The 24,470-nt window shown below is 43.8% G+C and overlaps 1 protein-coding gene across 11 annotated transcripts in view; it reads right to left on the bottom strand.

Moving 5' to 3' along the window:
• RGS6 (regulator of G protein signaling 6) overlaps window positions 1-24,470 on the bottom strand; it is a 631,284-nt gene that overhangs the window by 76,585 nt on the left and 530,229 nt on the right. For all 11 annotated transcript variants that reach the window (XM_063793003.1, XM_016926311.4, XM_016926310.4 and 8 more), the window contains exons 7-12: window positions 20,824-20,888; window positions 16,563-16,639; window positions 13,699-13,780; window positions 11,954-12,028; window positions 9,798-9,896; window positions 8,327-8,388 (exon numbers count right to left, since the gene is read on the bottom strand). In XM_063793003.1, the coding sequence (XP_063649073.1) occupies window positions 8,327-8,388; window positions 9,798-9,896; window positions 11,954-12,028; window positions 13,699-13,780; window positions 16,563-16,639; window positions 20,824-20,888 (460 nt within the window). The remainder of the gene's footprint in view (window positions 1-8,326; window positions 8,389-9,797; window positions 9,897-11,953; window positions 12,029-13,698; window positions 13,781-16,562; window positions 16,640-20,823; window positions 20,889-24,470) is intronic.

The raw sequence follows: 24,470 nt of genomic DNA, 5'->3' as shown, positions 1-24,470 counted from the left end.
TGTCCAGCACCATTTCTTAGGCATGAAAGGAGATCCAAATGGAGACAGAAGTGCTGCCTAGGAATACAGTGAATGTACAAGGGTTGACCCTTATGCTGGGTCTCTTGGGAATCTGAGTGAAGCAAATAGGGATTCTGGATGGTGAGTACTCCAAAATGGGTGAGCAGGCATAGAGGGCCTCTATGGGTTTCTGCTCACTTCTGCTTGTCTCCTGAGAATTGTACTCTGACATGTACACAAGGCTACTTCAGGAGCTGCCATGTATTTATTTATAAGCCCTGCTCCTGGCCATGGTTGATTGTCCAGGAACAGATACCTGACACAAGTGAGGTTCATATCTTCTTTCCCCAGCTTCAGCAGTAGAAGCTTGTATTAGTCCATTCTCCTGCTGCTATGAAGAAATACCCAAGACTGGCTAATTTATAAAGGAAAGAGGTTTAATTGACTCATGGTTCATGGCTGGGGAGGCCTAGGAAACTTACAATCATGGGGGAAGGGGAGGCAAACATGTCCTTCTTCACATGGTGACAGGAAGGAGAATGAGAACTGAATGAAGGGGGAAGCCCTTTATAAAGCCATCAGGTCTCATGAGAACTTACTATCATGAGCATAGCATGGGGGAAAACACCAGCATGATTCAATTACCTCCCACTGGGTCCCTCCCATCACGTGTGGGGATTATGGGAACTACAATTCAAGATGAGATTTGGGTGGGGATACAGCCAAACCATATCAAAGTTGTATAGTCACAAAGTTCAAGGGCTGGTGGTGTCATGTTTCCTAACACATGTCTGTCATGAAAGAGAATAAGGTCAGCATGGAAAGTGGGCAGGACCAGAGAGGAAGAATGGGTCTTGGAGGCACTGAAGGCCCTGGCTCCAGCTTTTCCTGAGCTCAGTAGCATTGCTGCCTTTCCCAGGGTTCAATTCTACAGCCCCTTCTTGTATTCTGGGAGCCAAGGTATGCTTCTATTTTGCAGAACCAGGTTCAAGCTGGGGTTTTATTGCTTGGAATCAAACCAATACAGTTGAAAAGGGAATGAAGGTGATGGGAGTGTGAAGGCAAGTTCATCAAGGCAGCCCTTTGTAGAACTAGCCAGAGAGGTTGTCTCTTTCAGAACATGTGCTTCCTGGTAGTGTACAGATTACAAGATGAACAGAGTCTGCTTGGGACACACAAGACAATGAGAAGGCCAGGCAGGCCAATGAAGGAGGCAGCAATGGCCAACGCACAGTACCATTTCAGTCCAAAGTCAATACCAATGACCACAGAAAGACTAGAGGTAGGAGAGGAGAAGCAAAAAGGGAGAAGAAAATAGAGGTATGTAAAGAGCTTTGTAGGATGTCCAGCATATAACAGTACACAGCAGCAATGGTCCTCCAACCGCTGGGTGTGAGTGGCAGAAAAGCAGAATTGGGATGAGATGGAAGAAATAAAATAAATATAGGAAATTCAGAAGTCCATTAGGAACAATATTTCTCAATGAGCAATTTTAGCATTCTTGTCCCTTTATCCCTGACTCCTGATTGGTATATGCTTTTGTTATTTTCAAATGACAAATTTTCACATCACTAGAAGATGCTGATCTGTGAACCTTTAGCAAATGTGCTACCCACCATTGTTGTGGGCTTTGAACTGGGTCTTGAGTGGAAATGTGGAACTGGCTATTTGTTCACATACTCCTGCCCCATGAACCTTTAGTAATGGCAAAAAAAAAAAAAAAAAAAAAAAAAAATCTACCAGATGGCTACCAGGGGTACACTCTGTGGTCAGTCATTTAGTAGCCATTATTCAGAGCCTACTATGCCATTAAATAGCAAACAGCTCTCTGGATCTCAGAGAGTTGTTAGAGCTGAGCTAACAGCAAAGTCACAGCTTCTAACAATAGTAACCAATCCTGGTAGGAGGACAGTTATTAATGCAAAACCTTCCCAATTTAGATTGCTAATTAGGGTCTACCTTTGATAAACTTGGAGGGGAAGGAAATAATGAAAGAGAATTTAGTAAACATACAGTCCAACCACTTGAGAAAATATGACAAAAATAAAAGTTTTAGATTTTATCCTTTCTCTCTTAACAAAAGACTTATAATTTTGCTACAAATTGTATAGATGTGACCTCCCCCCACCAAAAAAAAACCACACGAAACTATGACAAGTTGGAGGAAGAAGAAATGCTGTCCATCCTGAGTTAAGCAATGCCTAGGAGGAATCCCTAGAGCTAAGGACACATATATGGAGCAGGTGGGAAGAAGATGAAGCGATATTGACATGGCTAGGCTCCAGGAAAAAGGGACAGTGAAGTATGGCCTGCAGCTATGGGAAACTACTATCCAGGAAAACAAACAAACAAACAAACAAAATCCAACAAAAACGAGGCCTGGAATCTAAAGCATTATGGGATACGACCATTGGTCCTACTTTAGAAATACAGTACAAATGCACTAAAGCATTCATTATGAAATCAGAGCCTCTACATGAGAAGACCTGGAATCGGAATATGAAAGAGGGTGAAGAGGAGAGCATGCTGGCACGCCTCGCTCTGCTACATGCAGTTTCTGAACTGTGATGCACAACAGGGAACCAGGACAGGAAGGATCTGATTAGAAAGGAAAATGAGAAGCAGAGCAGCACTGCGGAGAGGAAAGAAGAAAGTTTGATTCCTAGCAATTAATTAATTAATCTAGCTTTTTTTTTTTCACTTGGAGAAGGTGGGAAGTAGGGAAAATATAAAAAGAGAAATCCTTAATTGCAAGTCACCCAGAGAAAACACATTCAATAGAGAAACTTGGGATGAGTGAAGGAGCATGAAGGTGAATTCAGCCCTGCAGGAAGAAGAGCTTACACCAGGCCAGGTATGGAGGCCCCTTCTTTTCCACATGCTACAGATTCCAGATCTTGGTCTAGATACGGTCACCCTGGCTGTAATGATACCTCCGGTCTTTTTTTTTTTCTGTCACCTAGAACAGGCTAGGAGAAAGGAGGAGCAAAGACCCCATGGTTTCTGGAATCCCATAAAAGCAAAGTTGTAATGACTTCTGTGACCCTCTTTTTTCCTCCCTGAAACTATAATTAGACATTAAGTTCACAAACCTCTATCACCCTAGCAGGTTTTTAATAGACCCTTAGGGTATCCAGTCCCTTGCTGTCTTATCTCATTTCATTAATTACATTTCATGATCACTGAGGGTCAGGAGGTGGAGGAAGAACCAGCATCCAATTTCAGGGAGCAGCGGCAATCTCAGATACAGGCAAGCAAGATGATGCTAAAAAAAATCAATTCAGCAGTCAGCTGTGACACACGAATGGCTCCCAGTAATAGGGTGAGGATGAGCCAAGTACAGATGCAGGTACGGAATGAAACATTTTGATCCCTCTGTGTGCAGCAGTGCACTGGGATAGCTGCAGTGATTGTGGTGTAAGCTCGCTATGGGTGGGGAGAAGTCTCTGGGGAATCGCAGCCAAACATGGAGACTAGACAGTTTGGGACTAAAATGCATGGAGTGTTGCTTCTCAAAGTTGGTTTGTCAAGTGCTATAAGGCTTAGATGAATAAAAAAAGGGACTCCCTTGGGGACGCTTGCAAAGAAGAGTAAGACCTTGTTTATCTGGCAACTTCAAGTATCCAGAGAACACAAATGAGGTAAGTGAGCATAAGAGCCTCTGCATAGTCTACAGATGAAATAAACACCATGCCTCAAGGTTCATTGTTATTGGGAACAACACACCTCACAAAAAAGACTTTTCACACTTGCTTTAGGATCAAAGCTAATCAATTTGGTTATTTGATTTCCTGGTGTGGTAGTTCAGTTTCAAAAAAGGAGTCTATTTCTTCTGCCCTTGAATCTAGTCCAGCGTAGTGACTTGTTTTAGCCAATAAAAGGTAACAGAAGTGACAGAATGCCAGTTCTAATCTGCAAGAGTTTTGCATGCTTCTGTTCTCTCTCTTGGAATCCCACTATCCCCATGTGGAAAAGGTCAAACTAGTCTGCTGGAGGGTGAGAGACCATATTAAGGAGTGCTCAACTGTCCCAGCTGAGGCCATCCTAAACCAGCAGAAGCCAAACATGTGAGAGAGCCCAGCCAAGATCAGCAGAGCTGCCTCGCCAACCCACAGCCACATAGAGAAACATGGCTGAGACCAGTGGAGCCAGGTGGCACATAGACATGTGAGCAATAGTAAAAGCCTATTTTTTAAGCCACTGAGTTTTGGGGTGTTTTGTTACTCAGTGACAGCTAACTGATACACATGGTATGCTACAGATTGGAAAGCAGGGGTTGGGTTGGGGGGGGAGGGTTAGTAGAGAAAGCAGACAGACAGACAACTAAAAGGCAGAAACAGGAATTCAAAGAATATTATTATCTGGGGCCATTTAGGGAAGGGGAAGCAGGGCACCTTATAAGATCCTGACCACTGACAGTTTTAAAGCATAATAGAAGACTACTGACTCTGAGTCATCTAGCAAAATTAACTGAAATGTAGTGTCCTTTTGTTAGGAAGTAAAGTGGATGAACCATATTTAAGAAACACTGCCATTAAAAAATAGTTAAAATAGGCCGGGAGCGGTGGCTTATGCCTGTAATCCCAGCACTTTGGGAGGCCGAGGCGGGCGGATCACGACGTCAGGAGATCGAGACCATCCTGACTAACATGGTGAAACCATGTCTCTACTAAAAAATACAAAAAAATTAGCTGGGCTTGGTGGCAGGTGCCTGTAATCCCAGCTACTGAGGAGGCTGAGGCAGGAGAATGGTGTGAACCCGGGAGGCGGAGCTTGCAGTGAGCCGAGATTGCACCACTGCACTCCAGCCTGGGCAACAAAGCAAGACTCTGTCTCAAAAAAAAAAAAAAAAAGTTAAAATAAAAAGCTTAGGGTGTTAAGTGTCATTTATCTGAGACACTCATGTGTGTGTGTGCAGAGACAATACATTCTGCAACAAAAATTGGGTAACAGCTCAGAAAGCCTTTTGTGTTGCTTCCAGGTGCAAAAGGCAGCCTAGGAAATGCAGTTTGGTTGCCATGATGCTGGCATTTTGGGGACACTTAAGCACTCAGGAAGACAATGGACAGAATATTTGGAACTGGGATGATCTGAGAAATTCTGTGCAGAAGAGCAAGTCTTTTCTCCCCCAAAGCCCCAGATTAGTGATGGCGTGTGAGGCAGTGGAAGGAGACATGCAGTGCAAGGTCAGCCTTGGGCAGCCTGCAGAGATCTCTGTGTGGGAGACTGAGGGGAGACAGAGGGTGCAGGAAAGAATTGCATTAGCAGCCTCCCTCCTTGGCCTGCCCTTTGTTTGCTCCTTTAAGCACCATATATCCAGTTCATTCTGTCTCATGGCCTTGAATTCTGCTCTCTTCCGAAGCACAAGTAAGTGTCATGCTGGAAAATAATTATTACTCACATTCCTAGTGTGCAGACTGAGTCCCAAGGACTGGACCATGCTTTTGCCATGCATGAACTCATTAATCCTATAATTTAAATACAACTACTATCTCCCCTCTAAAGAGTTGAAAACAGGCACCGAGAGAAGAAGCCACTGGCTTCATCAGTTAGAAAACAGGAAATGGCAGGAGTAGGTTTCAAACCTCGATGGTTGGTTTCAGACCCATCCCCTAAACTGTCTGTTCTGCCCCTTTAGTTTGCAAAGTTCCCTTTGTCCCTCCCTGCTGGTCTGGATGCACCCTTTAGTCCAACCCTGACTGTAGACATCCCAGAGCCCAGCCTCGCTGTCCCCAGCCCTCCTGCCTCTCCTCACTATTAGTTCTCACAGAACTGGGTGAAAAATGATGAAGACCTTTCCTGGGGGATGCAGTTTCCTGGGGGATATGGAATTGCCACTTATCACCTGGAGCAGGCCCAGGGAAGCCAGATCAGGATGGGGATGTGGATGTGGATGTGCGTGCCCACCTGAGAGAGCTCAGCCTGCATCTTTGGCAGCTTCTCACCAGCTGCCAGCACCTCCTCCCTGGCCCCATCTTCACAGAGCCACTGACAGGCCCGGCTTCCAGCTGCTTTATCTCCAGCTAACACGCATCTCCTTTCCCTCCTCCTCCTTATCTGGGGGTTTCCTTGTGGCTCTAATGAAAAACCCTCGTGTCACATTGAAAAGTTGCCAGTTATTGCTGCTGGGAATAAAATCCAGCCTCTGCCGGGCAGAGACTCATGAAAGCTTCTAGCTGGGCACCGAGGAGTAGCCAGTTGGAATAATCCTTCAATATGAGCAGCCTCTCAAGCATAATTAGGTGGTACCAGGTGGGGCCCCTCCCTGACAGCAAGGAAACAAACAAACAATAGGATGGGCCGGGCTCCCCGCCTCCACCTTGGTTTCCTCCATTCCTTGGACTCTCTGCACACCTGCCCTGGAGTCTGCCTACCTCATGCTGACAGGTTCAGGCTCTTTCTCTGCATCCCAAAGATATAACAAATTGGATGTGAGCTCTCAGGTCAGCCTGAGTAGCAGGCAATGGCTTCACCGGATCCTGAAAGACCAGATCAGTCCACTTGAAAATTATCCAGAATGTGGATTTCTTGGCTCAACCCTGGAACCACTGAATCTGAATCCCTAGGGCTGAGGCTTGGGAATTTCCATTTTTTAACCCCCTCCCTCACCTGGATTACGGTACTTAGAACCACTGGACCTGAGCAAATAGATCCAAAGAAACAGATGCTCCCATATATACGCTCTTCTAAATTGCAAACCCTAAAGAGCCCTTCCACCTTCCAAGGCCAGACATGAGCATTGCTAGCACACCGACCCTCAAAGTATACTAGGACAGCCATTTCTGTCCCTAGTTCACAGAGAAAGAAGCTCGTGGTTCCTCACAGGCCATGGATGACACCAAGAGAGTTGAGGCCATGCTGCTGTTTCACTCACAGCCACCTTTCTGGGGCAAAGGAACCACAGTGAGACCTAAAAAGCATTTTCAGAGCCTGGTACTCTGGCCAGAAGCCACACATGATGAGAGAGGAGGTATGAGGTGATTCTGCAGCCTACACAGCTAGCTGAAACAGCGACTCCAGAGTGATCAGTACCTCAGTGTAAGCTGAGCTCCAGCCAGGGCAACTTTCCAGCACATTTGCATAGAAAAAGCAGGAGTGTCAGTCATTCTCAATGGGAGTGACTTTCACCCCACCCAGGGGACATTTGGCAATGTCTGGAGACATTTTTGGTTCTCACAGCTGTGGTGGTGGGGGACTACTGGCCTCTAATGGGGAGAGGTCAGGAATGCTGCTAACTATCCTATAATTCATAGGACATTAAGAACACAACAAGGAATTATCTGGCTCAGAATGTCACTAGTGCCACAATCGAGAAACCCTGGAATAAAGACGTGAGCCCAAGTCCAGGGATGTCCTTAGCCCCTGAAGGTAGGGTATTCAATCAGACTCTTTGTTTGGGGTTGGAGTTTTTATACCTTCCATTTGTTGTAATTTATCTAGAAAAAAGATGTGAATCAACCCAGGGGCCAGCAGAGAAAGGCTTACAGGCTTATAGAGGGCTCTCACAGCCAGCCCCCTGTAGGAGCTGGGCTTAAAAGACTCGGTTTATCTGACATCCAATAAATACCAAGACCCAACGTAAGCTCTTGATTCCTTAAGCAATTGGTCATTGCTTTAACGGTAGCATATGAATGAATAAATGTTCACTACTGAGCTGCCTGGTTAGATTTATTCCATATAGATTCCCCATGTGGTCTCCCATCTTCATGGAAGAGTTAAAAAAACAGACCATTTAGTTGATAACATTGAGTCTCCCATGAGTTAACGGAGTGGAACTAGCTACTGGTGCAGACTGAAGCACACACACCGCGTGGAAGCCAGGCTGGAGGGGCCAAATATTTTCTTTACAGCTGATTCGATGCAGTTCAGTGGTTGATGGCGTGTGGAGGCGGAACACTTCCCGATGATCCAGTCCCCTCCTGTCTATGCAGCCAGCACCTCAAAGGACACACATAATTTCTTTTCCCCTATAAAGTGAATCTGGGCATTTTATAGCTGAAAGGGGAGCAATTTCCATTTGAATTAATCCAGAGGCTGAAGGCAAAGGTGCATTATGTAGCTTTAAAGGACATTCTTCCTTGATTGACAAGGTCCTGTGGCCACCCCCTGTAAAGCCTCAGCAACGGAACATTTCTTGACATCACTCAAGGGAGGTCTGTTATCTTAGTTATACTCACATGGAGCCTGTGGGTTTTTCTGCACCCCAGTCTAAGGAATAACTACAGTCTAACTCTTGGCGTTGAACCCATTCGTTAACCATAACCCTGTAACATTTCTTCCCTGTTAAATTAGAAGAAAGTAGTAATATTATTGAAGGAAAACATACCTTTCAGCCACTTTGGACATTTTCAAACAATGTCTGTCGATCTGTGCATTCAAAAATGTTATCTGGGAAAATAGAGAACACAGATGTTAAGACCAAACTAAAATTATTTTTTTTCCCCTCGCTCCACAAACCCAAATCCTGCATTTCCACCAAGATCCAAATACCTCCTCTGGCCAGACATCTCCAACTCCCTCAGCTCTGCCCTCCAGCAACTTACTTGTGCCTCTGGACATCCCTATCATACAAGATTCATATTCTACAATTTAGCCTTTGTCTCATCTCCTCCTATACTGTGGTGTGATTTAAGTCTTGCTTTCCAAAATTTAAAGGCAATGTATTTTCTACATAGCTTAGCAACAGCATGGACAGGTGAAATGTGCACCATAAATACCTGTTTTGAACAATCCCCAGTGACCCCTCGTCTGCCCACCTTTCACACGCACGTCACACCCATGTCCTTGGCATGCTTGACTGGAATCATCAAATAGCTTTTTTTCTGTGTGTTATTTTTTTTCTTTCTTTTTTTTTTTTGAGACAGAGTCTCATTCTGTTGCCTAGGCTGGAGTGCAGCGGCATGATCTCAGCTCACTGCAACCTCCACTTCTCAGGTTCAAGTGATTCTCCTGTCTCAGCCTCCCGAGTAGCTGAGATTATAGTCACACGCCACCAAGCCCGGCTAACTTTTTTCTATTTTTAGTAGAGATGGGGTTTCATCATATTGGTCAGCCTGGTCTCAAACTCCCTACCTCAGATGATCCACCTGTGCTGGGATTACAGGTGTGGGCCACCGAGCCCCGAGCCCCGCCAAATAGCTTTTTTTTTTTCATGTATCCATTACCTCTTACCCATCAGATAATAAACTTTTCAAGGGCAAGCACCTCAAAGTTTACTCCTTTGGGTTTTGCCCTCTAGGAACCAGCAAGGCATAATATAAACAGTAGGTTGCTTTGTTACCAGTAAATATCAGAAGGAAGTAATATAATTAGCCATTGTCTGTTGACCTGGGCTGCTCATCATGAAAGAAAATAACATTCAACCAAGTAATGCTGAAATGGCATTGGGAGTAGAGCTTTTTTTATTCTTAAACTTTCCTTTCAAATCACAGCAATAAAGTAGACCATCCTGAGCTGGTGCATTCCAATTATAAGGACTGTGTGACATGAGACCCCTCCTTCCTCCAGCTCCCACAGCGGACTGTGGGAAACCCCACTACAGCAGTTACCCCAAGGCACGGGATGACTCATTTACGCCCTTTTCTAATAACTGCTGGAGGAACTGGGTAGAGAATTCTTTCTCTCAAGCTTCCGTGGCTTGTTCACACACAGCACTTAAAGGTTCAATCACCCACAGCTGGGTTCCACTGTGGTTTCCAGGAACTCAAAGCTTGCTCAATCTTCAGAGTTGAACATTTGAAAGGGTTTTTAAACTGGCCACGTCTCCTCCTGAGAGTGCAAGCTGTCAATTCATTCACCTGTTTCCGGATGTCCTCTTTTGTTGTTTTCCTGATTGGTTGGCTGAGTACATGCACCGGGCTCTGTGCCTGGGACTCTTCAGTCACGCCATACACGGACTAGGAGAAGAAGCAAGCACAGAGGATCATCCACCCACAGAGTTGGAGGGTGGCTTAGGGGTCAGCTAGTCCAATGACTCATCCAATTTTGTGAATCCCCTCATGACAATAAGAGATTGGTCTCTGCTTTTATTTCTTCAATGATGAGAATGCTGCCTCTTAAGGCATGTCATCTCATCTTTGGGGTACCACTATAACCCAAATCCTATCTTTTATTGGGCTGAAAATAGCCTCCTTGTATCTCAGTGTTTCTCCAAATATGGTCCATAGACCATCTGCAAAGAATCACCTGGGTGTGCTTGGAAAAGACACGTTGCTGAGTATCCCCTCGCCCCCTGGACTTACTGCATCAGAATCTTTGTGGGTGGGTTTGGAAATCTGCACTTTTATCAAATGCCCCAAATGATTCTGAATAAAGAAAGTTCAAGAGTCACTGCCGAAGAGTATGCACAAAAGATCCCCTCTACATTTCCGTTGGTCAGCAGATTCCCATCTGGTACAAAACTGGGATGGCAACATTTCAGGGTTTCCCTTTCAAGTTAAACAGTTTTCTGGCCTAAGTTTTTCCACATGCCTGTAGCTATAGCTACATTTAAAGCTGTTCCTCGTATTACGGAAAGACTAAACACAATCTTTGCAATGGGAAAGAAATGAAACACTGAAGGGCATGCAATGTGTAGTCAAAATCATCAAAATGCAGAAGGGCTCAGAAAAGGTGGATGTGACTCCATGAAATTCTGTAATGTTAGAATTATGGGGCTCTTGAAGATGAAATGAGGACATTTTAGGACTAACATTTTAAAATATAATACAGTGGATATTGTTAAGTCAGTGACGAACAAAATATGTAAGTAGATTAAAGAAGTTTATATACATACGCCATGTCTAGTGTGTGTGTGTGTGTGTGTGTGTGTGTGCGCGTGTATGTTTTTTTTTTTTAATGCATACATGAGAGAAAGCTAATTGGTCATCACAAGACATAGGAATGTTTGGGGACACATCTCCACTCTTTGGAGTTTTTTTTTGAGATGGAGTCTCGCTCTTGTTGCCCAGGCTGGAGTACAATGGCGCGATCTCCGCTCACTGCAACCTCTGCCTCCTGGGTTCAAGCGATTCTCCTGCCTCAGCCTCCCAAGAAGCTGGGATTACAGGTATGCACCACTGTGCCCAGCTAATTTTGTATTTTTAATAGAGACGGGGTTTCTCCATGTTGGTCAAGGTGGTCTTGAACTCCCGACCTCAGGTGATCCGCCCGCCTCGGCCTCCCAAGTGTTGGGATTACAAGTGTGAGCCACCGTACCTGGCCCACTCTTTGGAAATTAATATTACGGAGTCTGGTCATGCTGTCCTGCACTATTGTCCCTGGTGCTGTGGAGAGGGTGGGACATACGAATCGTGGGGGAGTCTGAGCATGGCACCCTCGGGTATGCTGTGACCACTACTCCTTTGAGTAAAGTGAAACACAAGTGACCATTGGGTCATTCACAGTTGGACAAGATGGTGGTTTGAGTTTGGGTGATCCAGCTCTATCCAAAAAAAAAAAAAAAAAAAAAAAACCCATAAAAAAGACTTTTATTTGCTTCTAAGTATAAAGCTTGCTTTCACCTGTGAGCTTTGCCACTTCTTGCTCCTTTTGTTTCCTCCCCTCCCTGCCACCTCCCCAGGACAACTGCAACTTACCCTTCAGAACACCTGACCCTCTTTCAGGAAGCCCTTGGGAAGCCCCCCACCCCCACCCACTCCAGGTCTGGCTTAGCTGCCCCTCCTGGGCTCCTCAACTGTCCTGTACCTCTCCTAACACAGCATTCATGGCCCTGTTGCCTGTTGGCTTGTTTTACTCCTGCCAGGCTGTGGGCTCCATGAGGACCTGCCACTGTATCCTAGCACGAGCACAGCGCCAAGCATGCATCAGCTGCTCAATCAATATTTGTGAAATGGTTATGGTTTCAAATGACAAAAGGTGGTAGAATTACAAGTAGCAAATTACTATTTGAATAGTACTAGAACTGGAAGGGCTATTCACATCTGGAATTTTTAACTCAGCTAAACTAGCGAACCTTTTTAACCTTTTGTGGATTCTTCAAACGTCGACATTTTCGGATATCCATTTCTGTTGTGTTCACACAGCCTGGCTGAGAAAAAAAAAACACATCATATAAATTACTACGTGAAAATTACACTTCCAATTTAGCCCATGTCACACCATCAGGACCAATCTTTATCTTTTTCCATTACAGACAATGCATGATTTTTTTTTCCATTTTGCCATAATATGCATTCCTCTGTGGAGTTCCCATACGATCTAGAAAAGCTTACCTCATAATCTAAGGATGATATGTAGAGGGTATACTGTACAGTTTCTAAGAGCAAATTAGCTATTTAAGTGGCAAGATTGCCTCAGACACAGTCCTTAAAAATTTTTTTTACATACTTAACCGTTTGAAAAAGACTCCACGATATCAGGATGAGTAGCTATTTATTTATTTTTTGCTTTTAATCAAATTTTAAGAAGACCAATAATTTATTTTTTAGTTCCATTTCATGAGGAAAATGCAAGATTTGTTTTAATAACATGAAATCAGAAATACAGTCAAACCTCATTATTTACAAATTTTGCATTTGTGAATTTGCCTGCTTGCTAAATTTCATTTATAACTCCTTACTCAGTAGTTGTACCTTGAGTAGCCTGATATGTGTGTTTCCCACTGAAATTGAACAAGGTGACAGCCTGCCTTTTTGTTTCAGACCCTTCTATTTAGGGCTAATTTAGTGCCAACTTTTCTGCATTTTTGTACTTTTTGTTGGTGATTTTGCTGTTTAAAATGGCCCCAAGGACAGTGCTGAAGTGCTGTTCACCGTTCTCTGATGTGCCTTAGGAGGAAATAAACATGCAGGCATGAGCAACAGTGCTGTTGGCCATGAGTTTAATGTTAATGAATCAATGATATATATTACATAAGGTGTCTTTACACAGAAACACATTTAAAAGGTTATGTATCGATCAGCTGATAAAAATGTTGTGGCCACAGGCTCACAGGGACCTAGCTTGGTAGTTCCCACGGGAGTGATGCTTCAATGTGCGCTAATTCAGTGTTTGCAAAGACTTTATAGAACATAACTGCCATGGATAACAAGAATTAATTGTATTCGACAGAGAATAGTTGAAGATTCAGAGTTGAATAGCAGTGGAAATGGAAATTGTTAATTTGGGGAATGTAAACCTTTGGGACACAAAGGTCTTTTGGTGGAATTCCCATAGCTTCTCCATTTGCAATTCCATATTTTCAGGAATGAATAATTTTTTTTTCCCCAGAGATGGAGTCTCGCTCTGTTGCCCAGGCTGGAGTGCAGTGGTGCGCTCTCGGCTCACTGCAAGCTCCGCCTCCCGGGTTCACACCATTCTCCTGCCTCAGCCTCCCGAGTCGCTGGGACTACAGGTGCCTGCCACCACGCCCGGCGAATTTTTTTGTATTTTTAGTAGCGACGGGGTTTCACCGTGTTAGCCAGGATGGTCTTGATCGACTGACCTCGTGATCCACCCACCTCGGCCTCCCAAAGCGCTGGGATTACAGGCGTGAGCCGCCGTGCCCGGCCGAATGAATAATTTTTAAAAGGTGGAACTTACATATATTCCAGAAAATTTACTGAGATTATATAAATGAATGGCGAAACCAGTTCCACAAAGCTGAGCGATTTTCTTAAGAATGAGACACCTGGTGGCTAAAGACGGTCTTTTCTTTATAGAGATAAAAATGAACAATTAAGAAAAAAAAATCTAGAGAATTGAGTAGCGCTTTCTCACCACAGGCCTGTGGACATCCCAAAAGGCTCGTTCTTGACTATCCAAAATTTTCCTTTCTGTCTTGTCTTTTTTCCGGTCAATCCTGAAAGAGTAAAGAGAGGAAGGAAATAAGCAGCTCTGTATTCTGTTTTCCCTTCTGACACCTGCTCCAGCGTTTGCTCCTGTTTCTAGGGGCTAAGTGAACACAAGGCCATTGGTACCTGCATGGTGCCTGCTCTCTGCAGAGCTGTGAAATAGGGGTGTATAATTCCCCCCCCGAAAACCTCAGGAATTCCACACATGGTAAGAGAACTTGTTTTAGGCTAGATTACAGATTGCCATACATGTGTAATGAACATGGTGGCCTAAGGGAAGAATAAGAATGCAGCTGTTCATCTGAAGTATTAAGATTTGGATTATTAAAAACTGAATTATCCATTGATATGCCCCCTTATCAAAAAGGATACTGCATATACAAATTATAAGATGGAATGTAACCACCATCTTGCCAGTGTTCCATGTTCAAATTTGAAAGTTTGCTTTAGATTTAGAATCAGTAGAAATAAATGTCTTTAAAATGCTGCAATTATGTGTTTTATAAGTCACTTACACCATCTGGCTTTCTAAAGGCAGAATAATGGCCCTAGAATGAGACAAGATCCAGGAGGCAAATATCACTGGCCTCAGCTGGGGGAGGCACAAATTGCAAGAGGGAAATTGCAGGTGACAAAGACAGATTCTTGTTCTGATCTGCAGCACAGATAAGAGGTTTTTTCTTTTTCTTTCTTTTTCTTTTTTTTTCTTAAAAAAGCATGTATTACTTCATTTTATTTCAAGTAAAAAGCAACTCAGATTAATTGCCGTGTAACTCCTAGGTCTCGGCTCTCTTGGGAACGCTTTACTTTACTGGACTGAAATAAACCCATAATCACCCTGTGATTTTTGTGATAATTACTGTGTACTTAGGTGGCCCACAATTATAATGTAATCACAGAGTTAATCAAAAAAGTTAATCGAGAAATACCATGTATTTATGAAGTAACAATTTCCCCTCTGTTTATAACTTGTGATGCTGTTTGATTCTGGAAGAACAAATTAGCGTTCCTCTTTGCTTTCCAGTGGCTTCTGAGTACACAGGCATAATTCTGCCTTAGTCCAGTTGAATCCCAGCCTCCATCCTACCTACTCTCCCACCTGCACCTCTTCGGGGGCACCCAGTGCCTGGTACCCGCCTATCCCCGGGGGGCTGCTGGGTGGTCAGGAGGTGGCTGGCATCATGGACAGGAGAAAGGCAGAGACTGTGGGGGGAGGTTCACAGCAATGGCAGTGTACAGGCCACTGGACCAGATGGCCTCAGGTCACTTCCAACTGTGACCATAGCTGTGATGAGTCTACACCCACACAGCCTGAGACCCGGCTCCAGGCCATGGGCTGCAACACCGCCCAGGAATGTTGCTCTGAAGACTAAGTGGCTGCTCACATGCAGGTGGTACCCAGAGGAAACATAGTCCCATTCTCCCAGCTTAGCATCCCTTTCCTGCTCCTGTCCCACTTCTCCTGTTAACTAACCATCCTGGCTAACCTAGACATCATCCCTGGGAAGGACAGGGGAGATCCAGATCCAATCATTCTGTTTCCCAGAATTAAATGGATCTGGTTGACAACCATGTTTGTGGGGTGGGGAACACAGAGTACCCATTCCTCATGTTTCCTTAGAGAGGAAGAAATGTCCACTATGTATCCAGGAGAAAAAAACCTGGGAAAAACCCTTCCAACTTTTTTCTTCCTTTCATCTCTTGTCCTTTGTGGAGGAAAAATGACTTAACTAATTGGTAGACTTGAAAGAAGAAATTGAGGAAGTTCAGACTCTCCCTCTCTGGGCCCCCATCTGGGTCAGCCTGTGCTCAGGATAGCTGCTCTCTGCATGCAGAAAACTTACAGGAGTCACCTCTGCCCTGGTGGGGTGGGGTGGAGATGCTGGGGAGAGGAGGCCTATAGATACACACGTCTGTACAGGAAGGGCAGGTATAATTTGCACCTGGGGCCACATATCCAATGTCATGCCCTATAATCTTGTTTTTTTTTTTTTTGAGATGGAGTTTTGCTCTTGTTGCCCAGGCTGGAGTGCAATGTCATGATCTCAGCTCACTGCAACCTCCACTTCCCGGGTTCAAGCAATTCTCCTGCCTCAGCCTCCTGAGTAGCTGGGATTACAGGCATGTACCACTATGCCCAGCTAATTTTGTATTTTTAGTAGAGACAGGGTTTCACCATGTTAGTCAGGTTGGTCTCGAACTCCTGACCTCAGGTGATCCACACCCCCTCGGTCTCACAAAGTGCTGGGATTACAGGCATGAGCCACCATGCCCAGCCTTACTCTTGCTTTTAATTAATGTAATAATCTGATATTTTGGACTCCAACTGTCTGACTTCTGTGCCTTCTTTTTCTGTTGGTTCTAAACTCCACCCCTGTCAGGGAAAAGAAGACAGGGGCTACTTGTTGTTCTTCCTAAAACTCCAACCTGTTTTCCCATGAAGACAAAATCTCCAGTCCAACGGGTAAAATGGGATTTCAGCCTTTGAACACAGAAAATAACTGGAAATCTCTTGGGGAAATAGGTACACCTTCTTATAACCAGAGTTCTACCTTTGGGAGGATCTCCCTTGTCTGCTGAAACATACATTTCTGAAATTGTTTTAGAGTAACATTGGTTATGAAGACGAAACTTATCCATCCTGACCTTAATTTCTACTCAGTTGCTCTCAGGCCCTAATAGAAATACTAACGCCATCTGGAAACTTCACTTTGACAATCCCACCTTCACACCATTTCCAAATTCCAGAGTCTTTTCCTCTCTGAAAAGGTCTCTATCAAGTTCACCTACTTGACTTGTGCTTCTGCTTGCATAAAGATGAATTCCCACTTCCTTGCAAAGGCCCTCTGGAGTCTTGCTAAGTTTTCCTAATGAGAAATGAAAATCAACAAGAAGGCATTAATCATCGTAAATTAGCACATCGACACCTATGCTTATTATAAGGCATCCATCAATTTTGGTTACTTCCAACAAAATAGCAAGACCTGCTTTAAATCCCCTGGACATGTATCCAATTTGACTTTGCACCAGACTCTGCTGTACAGAGCTGAACTATTAATATTCATTTACACACCCATTAAGTCTGAAGTCTCTATGGTTCACCTGATTGCTATCTTCATATGTGTTTTACAAGAAGGCAACTCACACAGCACTTGTTTCAAAGGTTGCTGAAAATAGGGAAAATTGTCTGTGGCTATTGGGGAATTAACGAGTCTTTGCCACCTGCTGGTATCTCCAGGAGCAAAACCAAAGGCTGGATTTCTCAGGACTCCTCTTCCAGTGGGGAGCTGGGAAGGACACAGGAAAGGAGAACCAAAGGGACCTGGCTTTCATGCTTTTTCTAATGTCAGGATTCAAAGTGGCCGAGGCTGAGTGTGGTAACTCACACCTGTAATCGCAGCATTTTGGGAGACCGAGGTGGGTGGGTCACCTGAGGTCAGGAGTTCCAGACCAGCCTGGTCAACAGGGTGAAACCCCATCTCTACTAAAATTACAGAAATTAGCTGGGCATGGTGGCAGGTGCCTGTAATCCCAACTATTTGGGAGACTGAGGGAGGAGAGTCGCTTGAACCCGGGAGGTGGGGAGGTTGCAGTGAGCCGAGATCCTGCCACTGCACTGCAGCCTGGGCAACAAGAATGAAACTCTGTTTCAAAAAAAAAAAAAAAAAAAAAAAGTGCCCCAAACGGAGTGTCTACGTTTGTGATGTTCATGAAAGAAAAAGCCCAAAACAGAAAGAAAAGTCATTGAGGGCTGCCGTTAGAGAAAAAGAAAAGTATTTTCTCTAAGTCTGTAGAGTTACCTAATGGAACATGAGGATGGGCGGCAAGGAGGGGAGTTTGACAGGCGCCCTAATGATCCTCCTAATTCTGATGAATGCAAGGCTGGAGCCCATATCATGCTATGTATTTTCATAGAGCTCATGCCAACACGAATTGATTACCCTCATTAATGGATTATTAATATAAAAGAGCTTCAGTGGGAGAGTACCACACATGAGCTCACAGTTATCACCCAGGCTTGGTGTGCAAGTACTTCTAAAAACTGTCTTTTTGACTCTTCCACTGCTCATAGGAAGCAAAACTGGCAATGCCTAAATGTCAATCAACTGTGACACAGTCATAGCATAGAATTCTAGGCAGCCATTAAACACAATAACGTAGATTATAGTTACTGACATGGTAAGGACCCCGAGATACCTACAGTATAATGACTGGGGAAAGAGAAGCAGCTGCCACAAGAATGTTTATGTTATGAGTCTGATATAGTTTTGTAAAGAAAAAAATGTATGCATAGAAAAAACTTAGGTGGGGGGGAGTCACAGGTTATATTCTCTCCTTTCTTTGCTGTTTGAATTTTTGGTTTTGTAAAAAGAATATGTAATCAGAAAATTCATTAAAAAATTATTGCATTTTGGAAGCAAAATGCTTTTTTGGTTTTGAATCATTTTTGTGCAGAACTTCAACCTGAGAGCACATCTCAATGCCATATTCTTTTTTTTTTTTTTTTTTTTTTTTGAGACGGAGTCTTGCTCTGTTGCCCAGGCTGGAGTGCAGTGGCACGATCTTGACTCACAACCTCCGCCTCCCAGGTTCAAGGGATTTTCCTGCCTCAGCCTCCTGAGTAGCTGGATCTACAGGCGTGTGCCACTAGGCCTGGCTATTTTTTTGTATTTTTAGTAGAGACGGGTTTAAGCATGTTAGCCTGGATGGTCTCGATCTCCTGACCTCATGATCTGCCCGCCTTGGGGATTACAGGCATGAGCCACCATACGTGGCCTCAATGCCATATTCTTTACAAATACCAGAGCAGAACATTAAGGGACAAGAGAAGAGAAATTGAATCAAATACAGCAGGAGTTGATGCTGTCTGATTTCTGTATGGGACCTTTTTCTAAAACATTGAAAATATGGGGAAGAGACACACAGGAGGGAGGGGCCCCAGGCTTCTACTGTCTGGGCCTTTCCTCAAGGTTGTGTTAAGGAGGTAATGTCATCATGTCAAAGCTACTTGCACTGGGCGCACAAAGAGTACAACAGCAGTCTTTTGAAGGAGGGGTGCTGTGATTGCTGGGCATTGGGGCAGACAGGGGCATGACTGGGCTCCCAGGATGTCCAGAGCCACAGAACAACCAGGCCAAGGTTTATCTGGGGAGATCATAATATTCCAACATATGATCATCTGATAATGCAAACTCTAGCCAGGTCCCGAGGGCTCTGGAAAAACTGCTGCACTGCTTCTTCCTCTTCTGGTCCCCTGCACCCCATTCACAGGTCCACAATGCCAGTGGGATCAAAGAGGTGAAGGACCATGCACACGTCCTGCTCCCCAATGGCATGTGCATTCACACTTGGGCTGTAGAGAGGGGAGCGATGGCCCAGCTGGCTTGGTAGGCTTGGTAGGCTTGGTAGGCTTGGGAACATGAACCTAGGAGAGGTAAGGCCTGGCAGAGTGGGGCCTCACACTTGTTTTGAAAGACTGAGGCAGTAAAAGCAGGAAGGGCTTTGGAGGTGGGTGGGTCTGAAGATGCTGTTAATGCTGGACTATCCAGGGAAGGATTCTCTGCCGCCCTTAATGTTGCCCCTCCTTCCATAGCTGCTGGCCCTTCAGTCATTCATGGCTCAGCAGCACATCCTTTGGAAGACATATAGGGAGAGGGAAGTAGAAGGTATAAGAAAGTTTAGCCAGTTTCTCCCATTCTCTGTGACCCATGTAAAGTTCAGTTTGGGGGAAAAATTTTGCAACCAAAAGTTAAAAAAAAAATTAAATGATCTATGAGTTTTCAAGTGCTTTGGTTTCTGGGCTCTGTCAAATGGGAATGGACCCAAGTTTGGTGGTGGGGCCTCTAATTTTTGCAAGAAGTCTCATCTTATGAAGAAAGATAGAGGAGGAAGGTAAGAAAGCTGGGAAGTAGATACCTCATGTGACATACATCTTGTCTTATTTACTGAATTGAATTTTACCCTCAGATTCTGCCTCTGTTACTAAGCACAGGAGAGTGGGTATAAAGGTGCAATTTAAAATTTTAATTTAAAATGTTATTATGTAGTAAATTTGACTTTTTTCCTTCTGTACAATTCTGTAAATTTTAACACATGTATAGATTCATACAACCACCACCATGATCAGGATACAGAACAGTTCCATCACCTTCCAAAAATTCCCTACCCCATCCATAACCGCTAGCAATCATTGATCTGCTTTTCATCATGATAGTTTTATCTTTTAAAGAATGTCCTATAAATGGAATGGCTGGCCTGAGATTGGTTTCTTTCACCCAACATAATGTTCTTGGTACTCATTCAAGTGGTTCATTCCTTTTTACTGCATAGTAGTATTCTATTGTATGGATGTACCACAGTTAGTTTAACCATTCAACTGTTAAAGTGCATTTGGGTTGTTTTCAGCTTTTGGTTATCACAGATTAAGCTTGTATGAACATTAGTTTATAGGTGTTTGTGTGAACATGAGTTCTGATTTCTCTAGGGTATGTATATACAAGTGGGATTGCTTGGTTATACGGTAAGTGTATATTTAACTTTATAAGAAACTGCCAAGCTATTTTCTAGAGTGGCTGTACCATTTTGCATTACCACTAGCAAAGCGGAGAGTTCCAGTTGTTCTACTTCCTCACCATCACTTGGTATCATCAGTATTTTTTATTTTGGCCATTCTAATAGGTATGTAATGGTATCTCACCATGGATTTAATCTGCATTTCCTAAATGGCTAATAATATTGGACATCTTTTCATGGGTTTATTTATCATCCTTGTGTCCTCTTTGGTAAAATATCTGTTAAGTCATTTGCCTATTTTTAAGTTGAGTTGCTTATTTTTTTATTGTTGAGTTTTAAGAGTTATTTATGTAAAAATACCATCTTATTGTGATGGTCAGAGGAGCTGAGAACAAAGGAGGAGAAATAGAAGATACTTCCCTTCCACTGTCTGAAAGGGACGAAAGGGGGACAAAAGAAAAAAAAATAAACTTAGATGGAGCTGCAGATATGATTTTACTCTCTTCTCATATCTATCCTGGAAAATAATCATACTTACTGCTTCATAATCTGCCAGTTCCAGCCTTGCTTTATTTTGCATTGTCCTCTTACAGAGATAGATGGCTGAGGGAAGAAAGGAAATGACAACATGTACAAAACCAGCAGCACAATGGAATTATAAGCCCATCCATCCATCTGTCCATCCATTCACCCATTCACCCATCCATCCATCCACCCATCCACCCACCCATCCATCCATCCATCCATCCATCCATCCATCCACCCATCCACCCACCCATCCATCCATCCATCCATCCATCTACCCATCCACCCATTCATCCATCCATCCATCCATCCATCCATCCATCCATCCATCCATCCATCCAGACAGCCCGCCCACCCACCCTTGCTATGTGCCCAGCACTGTCCTGGGAAAAATATGTTTCCTAAGTGGACCTCATGACCCCTGACCTCTATAAATCCTTTCGTAGTCATGATCAAATGAGGACTCCTCCATATTCCAATCCTGACAACTCCCCTTCTTCCTCCTCACTCTGCTTCACCCTGAACATCCTACACTCAGAGTGATATTTCACAAACATGACCACATTACTCCAGTGCCTAAAAGCTCTGCCTTGAGTCCTCAATGGCCTCAGAAGTAAGGTTGGGCTCGTTAGGGTGGCAAATATGGTTCTTTATGATCTGCTCACTGCTTATCTCATCAACTTCTTCTCCCTCATGCAGGCACTGTGAGGCCACCAAACTCTTTTCAGCTTCATTCTTTTGCATATGTGTCCTTTTTGAGGAAAGTCTTTCTCTCTTCTCTCCTTCCCTCTATCTGGCAACCTCTCACTAATCTTTGAAGACCCAAGTTGGTGTTTCAGACAGCATCTACATGTCCTTGACCATGGAACTAAATTCCATTGCACTGAAATCCTGTATTTACTAGACTGTCCCCTGCTCTAGGCTGAAGTCTCTTTAAGGGCAGAGGCTATGTCCTGCTCAGCTTTCATCCCTGTTGCTAGCACCATAGCCTGTCTTGCCAGGTGCAGTAAAAAGGCTATGGAAAGGGAAGACAATTTAGGTCTCTCAACTCAGGCTAAGGAAAGGTTCTTGGCCCCTGGTTTCCCTGTTTCTTCCTCAAACATGGCCTTCATCATCACTTCTTCTCCCTACCTTTCCTTCTTCAATGTCTTCCTCCTTCTCCAGAGCCAAGTGGAACAATCCAGGGAAAACAGTAGATGAATGGCATAAATAAATGAACAACAGAATGATCAAGAGGGAGGGCCAGAGAGAACCTGTGATCATTTTGTTGTTGGACAACAAGATCTCTTTACTAAGAGATCTCTAGTCAACTCTTTGCTGGATCAACCAACTTCCTTCATTTGTTCTGAAAAATTTACTGATACCTATGACATTTTGGAGCCTGGAAGCTAGCAGCCTACCCTCTGGCATGCCCACACTTCTGCTTCCACCCGGCGAATTGTGTGCTCATAAGAATCAGTTGTGGTTGTTCCCAAATCTGCTTATATCAGGCACATCTGTTATTTTAATCACACAAGTTCACTAAATATTACACGTCTCAATGAAATTAATGTGAAAAGAGAGAGAGAGTGTTGCTTCTATGAAAACTCAATTGAATGGTTTGGAACAATTTAATGAAGGAGAGTCAGCTAAGGCAATTGCTGGTGAATTTGATAGAGGTGAGATAACAGGAAAAAAGTAAGAAAAATAATAAAAATCTAGGAGGGGCCAATATACAAAAGACTACAAAAATGTCTTTACATTCTTGATGCACTTTAAAGACACCAAAACAGGGTAGTTTATTTTGAGTGTGGTTGATTTAAGAAACTAAAATTATTCAGCTCATTATCAAAGAGAACACTTTGGTCCTACCTCACAAGGCTGTCAAATGAGTGTTCCTTTGTATATCTTACCTTTACATGAGGTGCTTAAGGTGTGCATATGTCGTTTTAAAAATGCTTTTCTACTTACCAACTTTTCCAATGAACCAAGCAGCTATAGTGCTTCACTGTGTCTGATAAAGGGGTGTCCGATCTATCACAAAGTACCTCCTTCAGTCTCTTGGACCCCTGGCAGAATTAGGGACAACCTCAGGCAGGAAGCTTGACATGTCACCAGCTCGACTGGGCCAGGTCATGATTACCTTTGAGCAGTGCAGGTCAGTGGAGGTGGCAGCTGCTTTGACAATGCTGCCCTGGACAGGATTTTGCATTGGCCAAATGTAAAACTCAGAAAAGGCTAACCTGGATTTGACTATGGGTTTTACGCAGGCAGAGTCATCCCAAGAAATGTCCAAATGGGACAGCGGGGTCAAAATGGGACAGCGGGGTTGTGAAGTGAGGTATCATGCATGGAATGCAGAGCTGGGGCCACTCCTGATGGCCATGAGTCACAGGGTCACATGCTACTAACTAATGTCCCTGTGCCTAAAGTCACACAAGGAATCTTTTCACCACAAAGAGGAAGGTGGGATGTGGCTGTTCTTGGCACAGAACTCCCTGGGGCTTGTCTGCATCCCAGAGTGCCCTCACCAGGGCTTGCTCTAACTTCCAACCGACTCTAGTGACTACTGGTGACAATAGCCAGCCCTACAAGAGGGCATCTGGAAGAACTGTCTTAAGCTCAGATATTGGTTTCTCTTGGATATTTAATTTCTTACCGAAAAATTTCTATTTCCTTGTCCTTACATCTGGCATTCCACCCTTACCTATATCTCACATCTCACTCAGATAAATCCACTGCCATCTCAAGTTCACCATGTGTCACCACACAAAACTGGGACATATTTAAAAATTGTATAAAGGGAACACATTCATGTACTATATGTGCAATTAAATTTCTTAAAAAATATTGAGCTTATCGAATTTCAATGTACTGAAGAAACTGACCCCTTTCTTTACTTTCTGCCTTTACTAGCAACATCATTATGTACCTCAATCTCCTAAACTAGGGAACCTATAACTCACTTATTTCTCTATTTTCCTCATACTTTCTGATGACTTTTTAGAACCAAAGAATTTTAGACTGGAGGTAACCTTGGCAACCATCAAGTACAGGCCCCTCATTTACAGATGGGGAAACTAAAGGCCCAGAGAAATGAAGTGATGGACCCAAGGGCTAGTTAGTGATGGAGATGGAATTAGAATCGAGGACCAGTGCAGAGTTTCCTCTGTGACATTCACCGATCCATTTACTAATTCAGTCACTCATTCAAAAATGTACTGAGTGTCTCCTATAGGCCAAGTACCATTTTAGGTGCTGGAAAAATCACCATCGTAGCAGCTACTGCTTCCATTGAGCCCACTGAATATCAGGAACTATTTGACTAAGTCACAGCCCTTACTTAATCTTCCACAGTCCACTTACTTAATCCTCATAATAACCCTACTAGGTGGGTTCTGTTATTACCCCCATCTTATAGATGAACCAATTTTTTCCCAAGTAGGGAAAAAACTTGGGAAAGTGTGTTCATTGTTGGGGACCCACAATAGCTTCCCCAAACTGCTGAATCCATTCTAAATGTCTCTACTTGACTGCCAAGGCCTTTTTATAAACCTGCCCCTCCCAAGCTATTCAGCCTTCTCAGTCATTCATCACATAAAACCTTTGAATACTCAAGCCAGATCCTCACCATGCCTTTCTTCCCTGCATCATGCTGCCTCTCCCAGCCTGGAATGCTTC

This window comes from Pan troglodytes, chromosome 15 (assembly GCF_028858775.2).
Source record: "Pan troglodytes isolate AG18354 chromosome 15, NHGRI_mPanTro3-v2.0_pri, whole genome shotgun sequence".
Taxonomy (NCBI): Eukaryota; Metazoa; Chordata; class Mammalia; order Primates; family Hominidae; genus Pan; species Pan troglodytes.
Note: the sequence above shows the minus strand (reverse complement) of the source record. Positions and strands in the feature narration are given on the sequence as shown.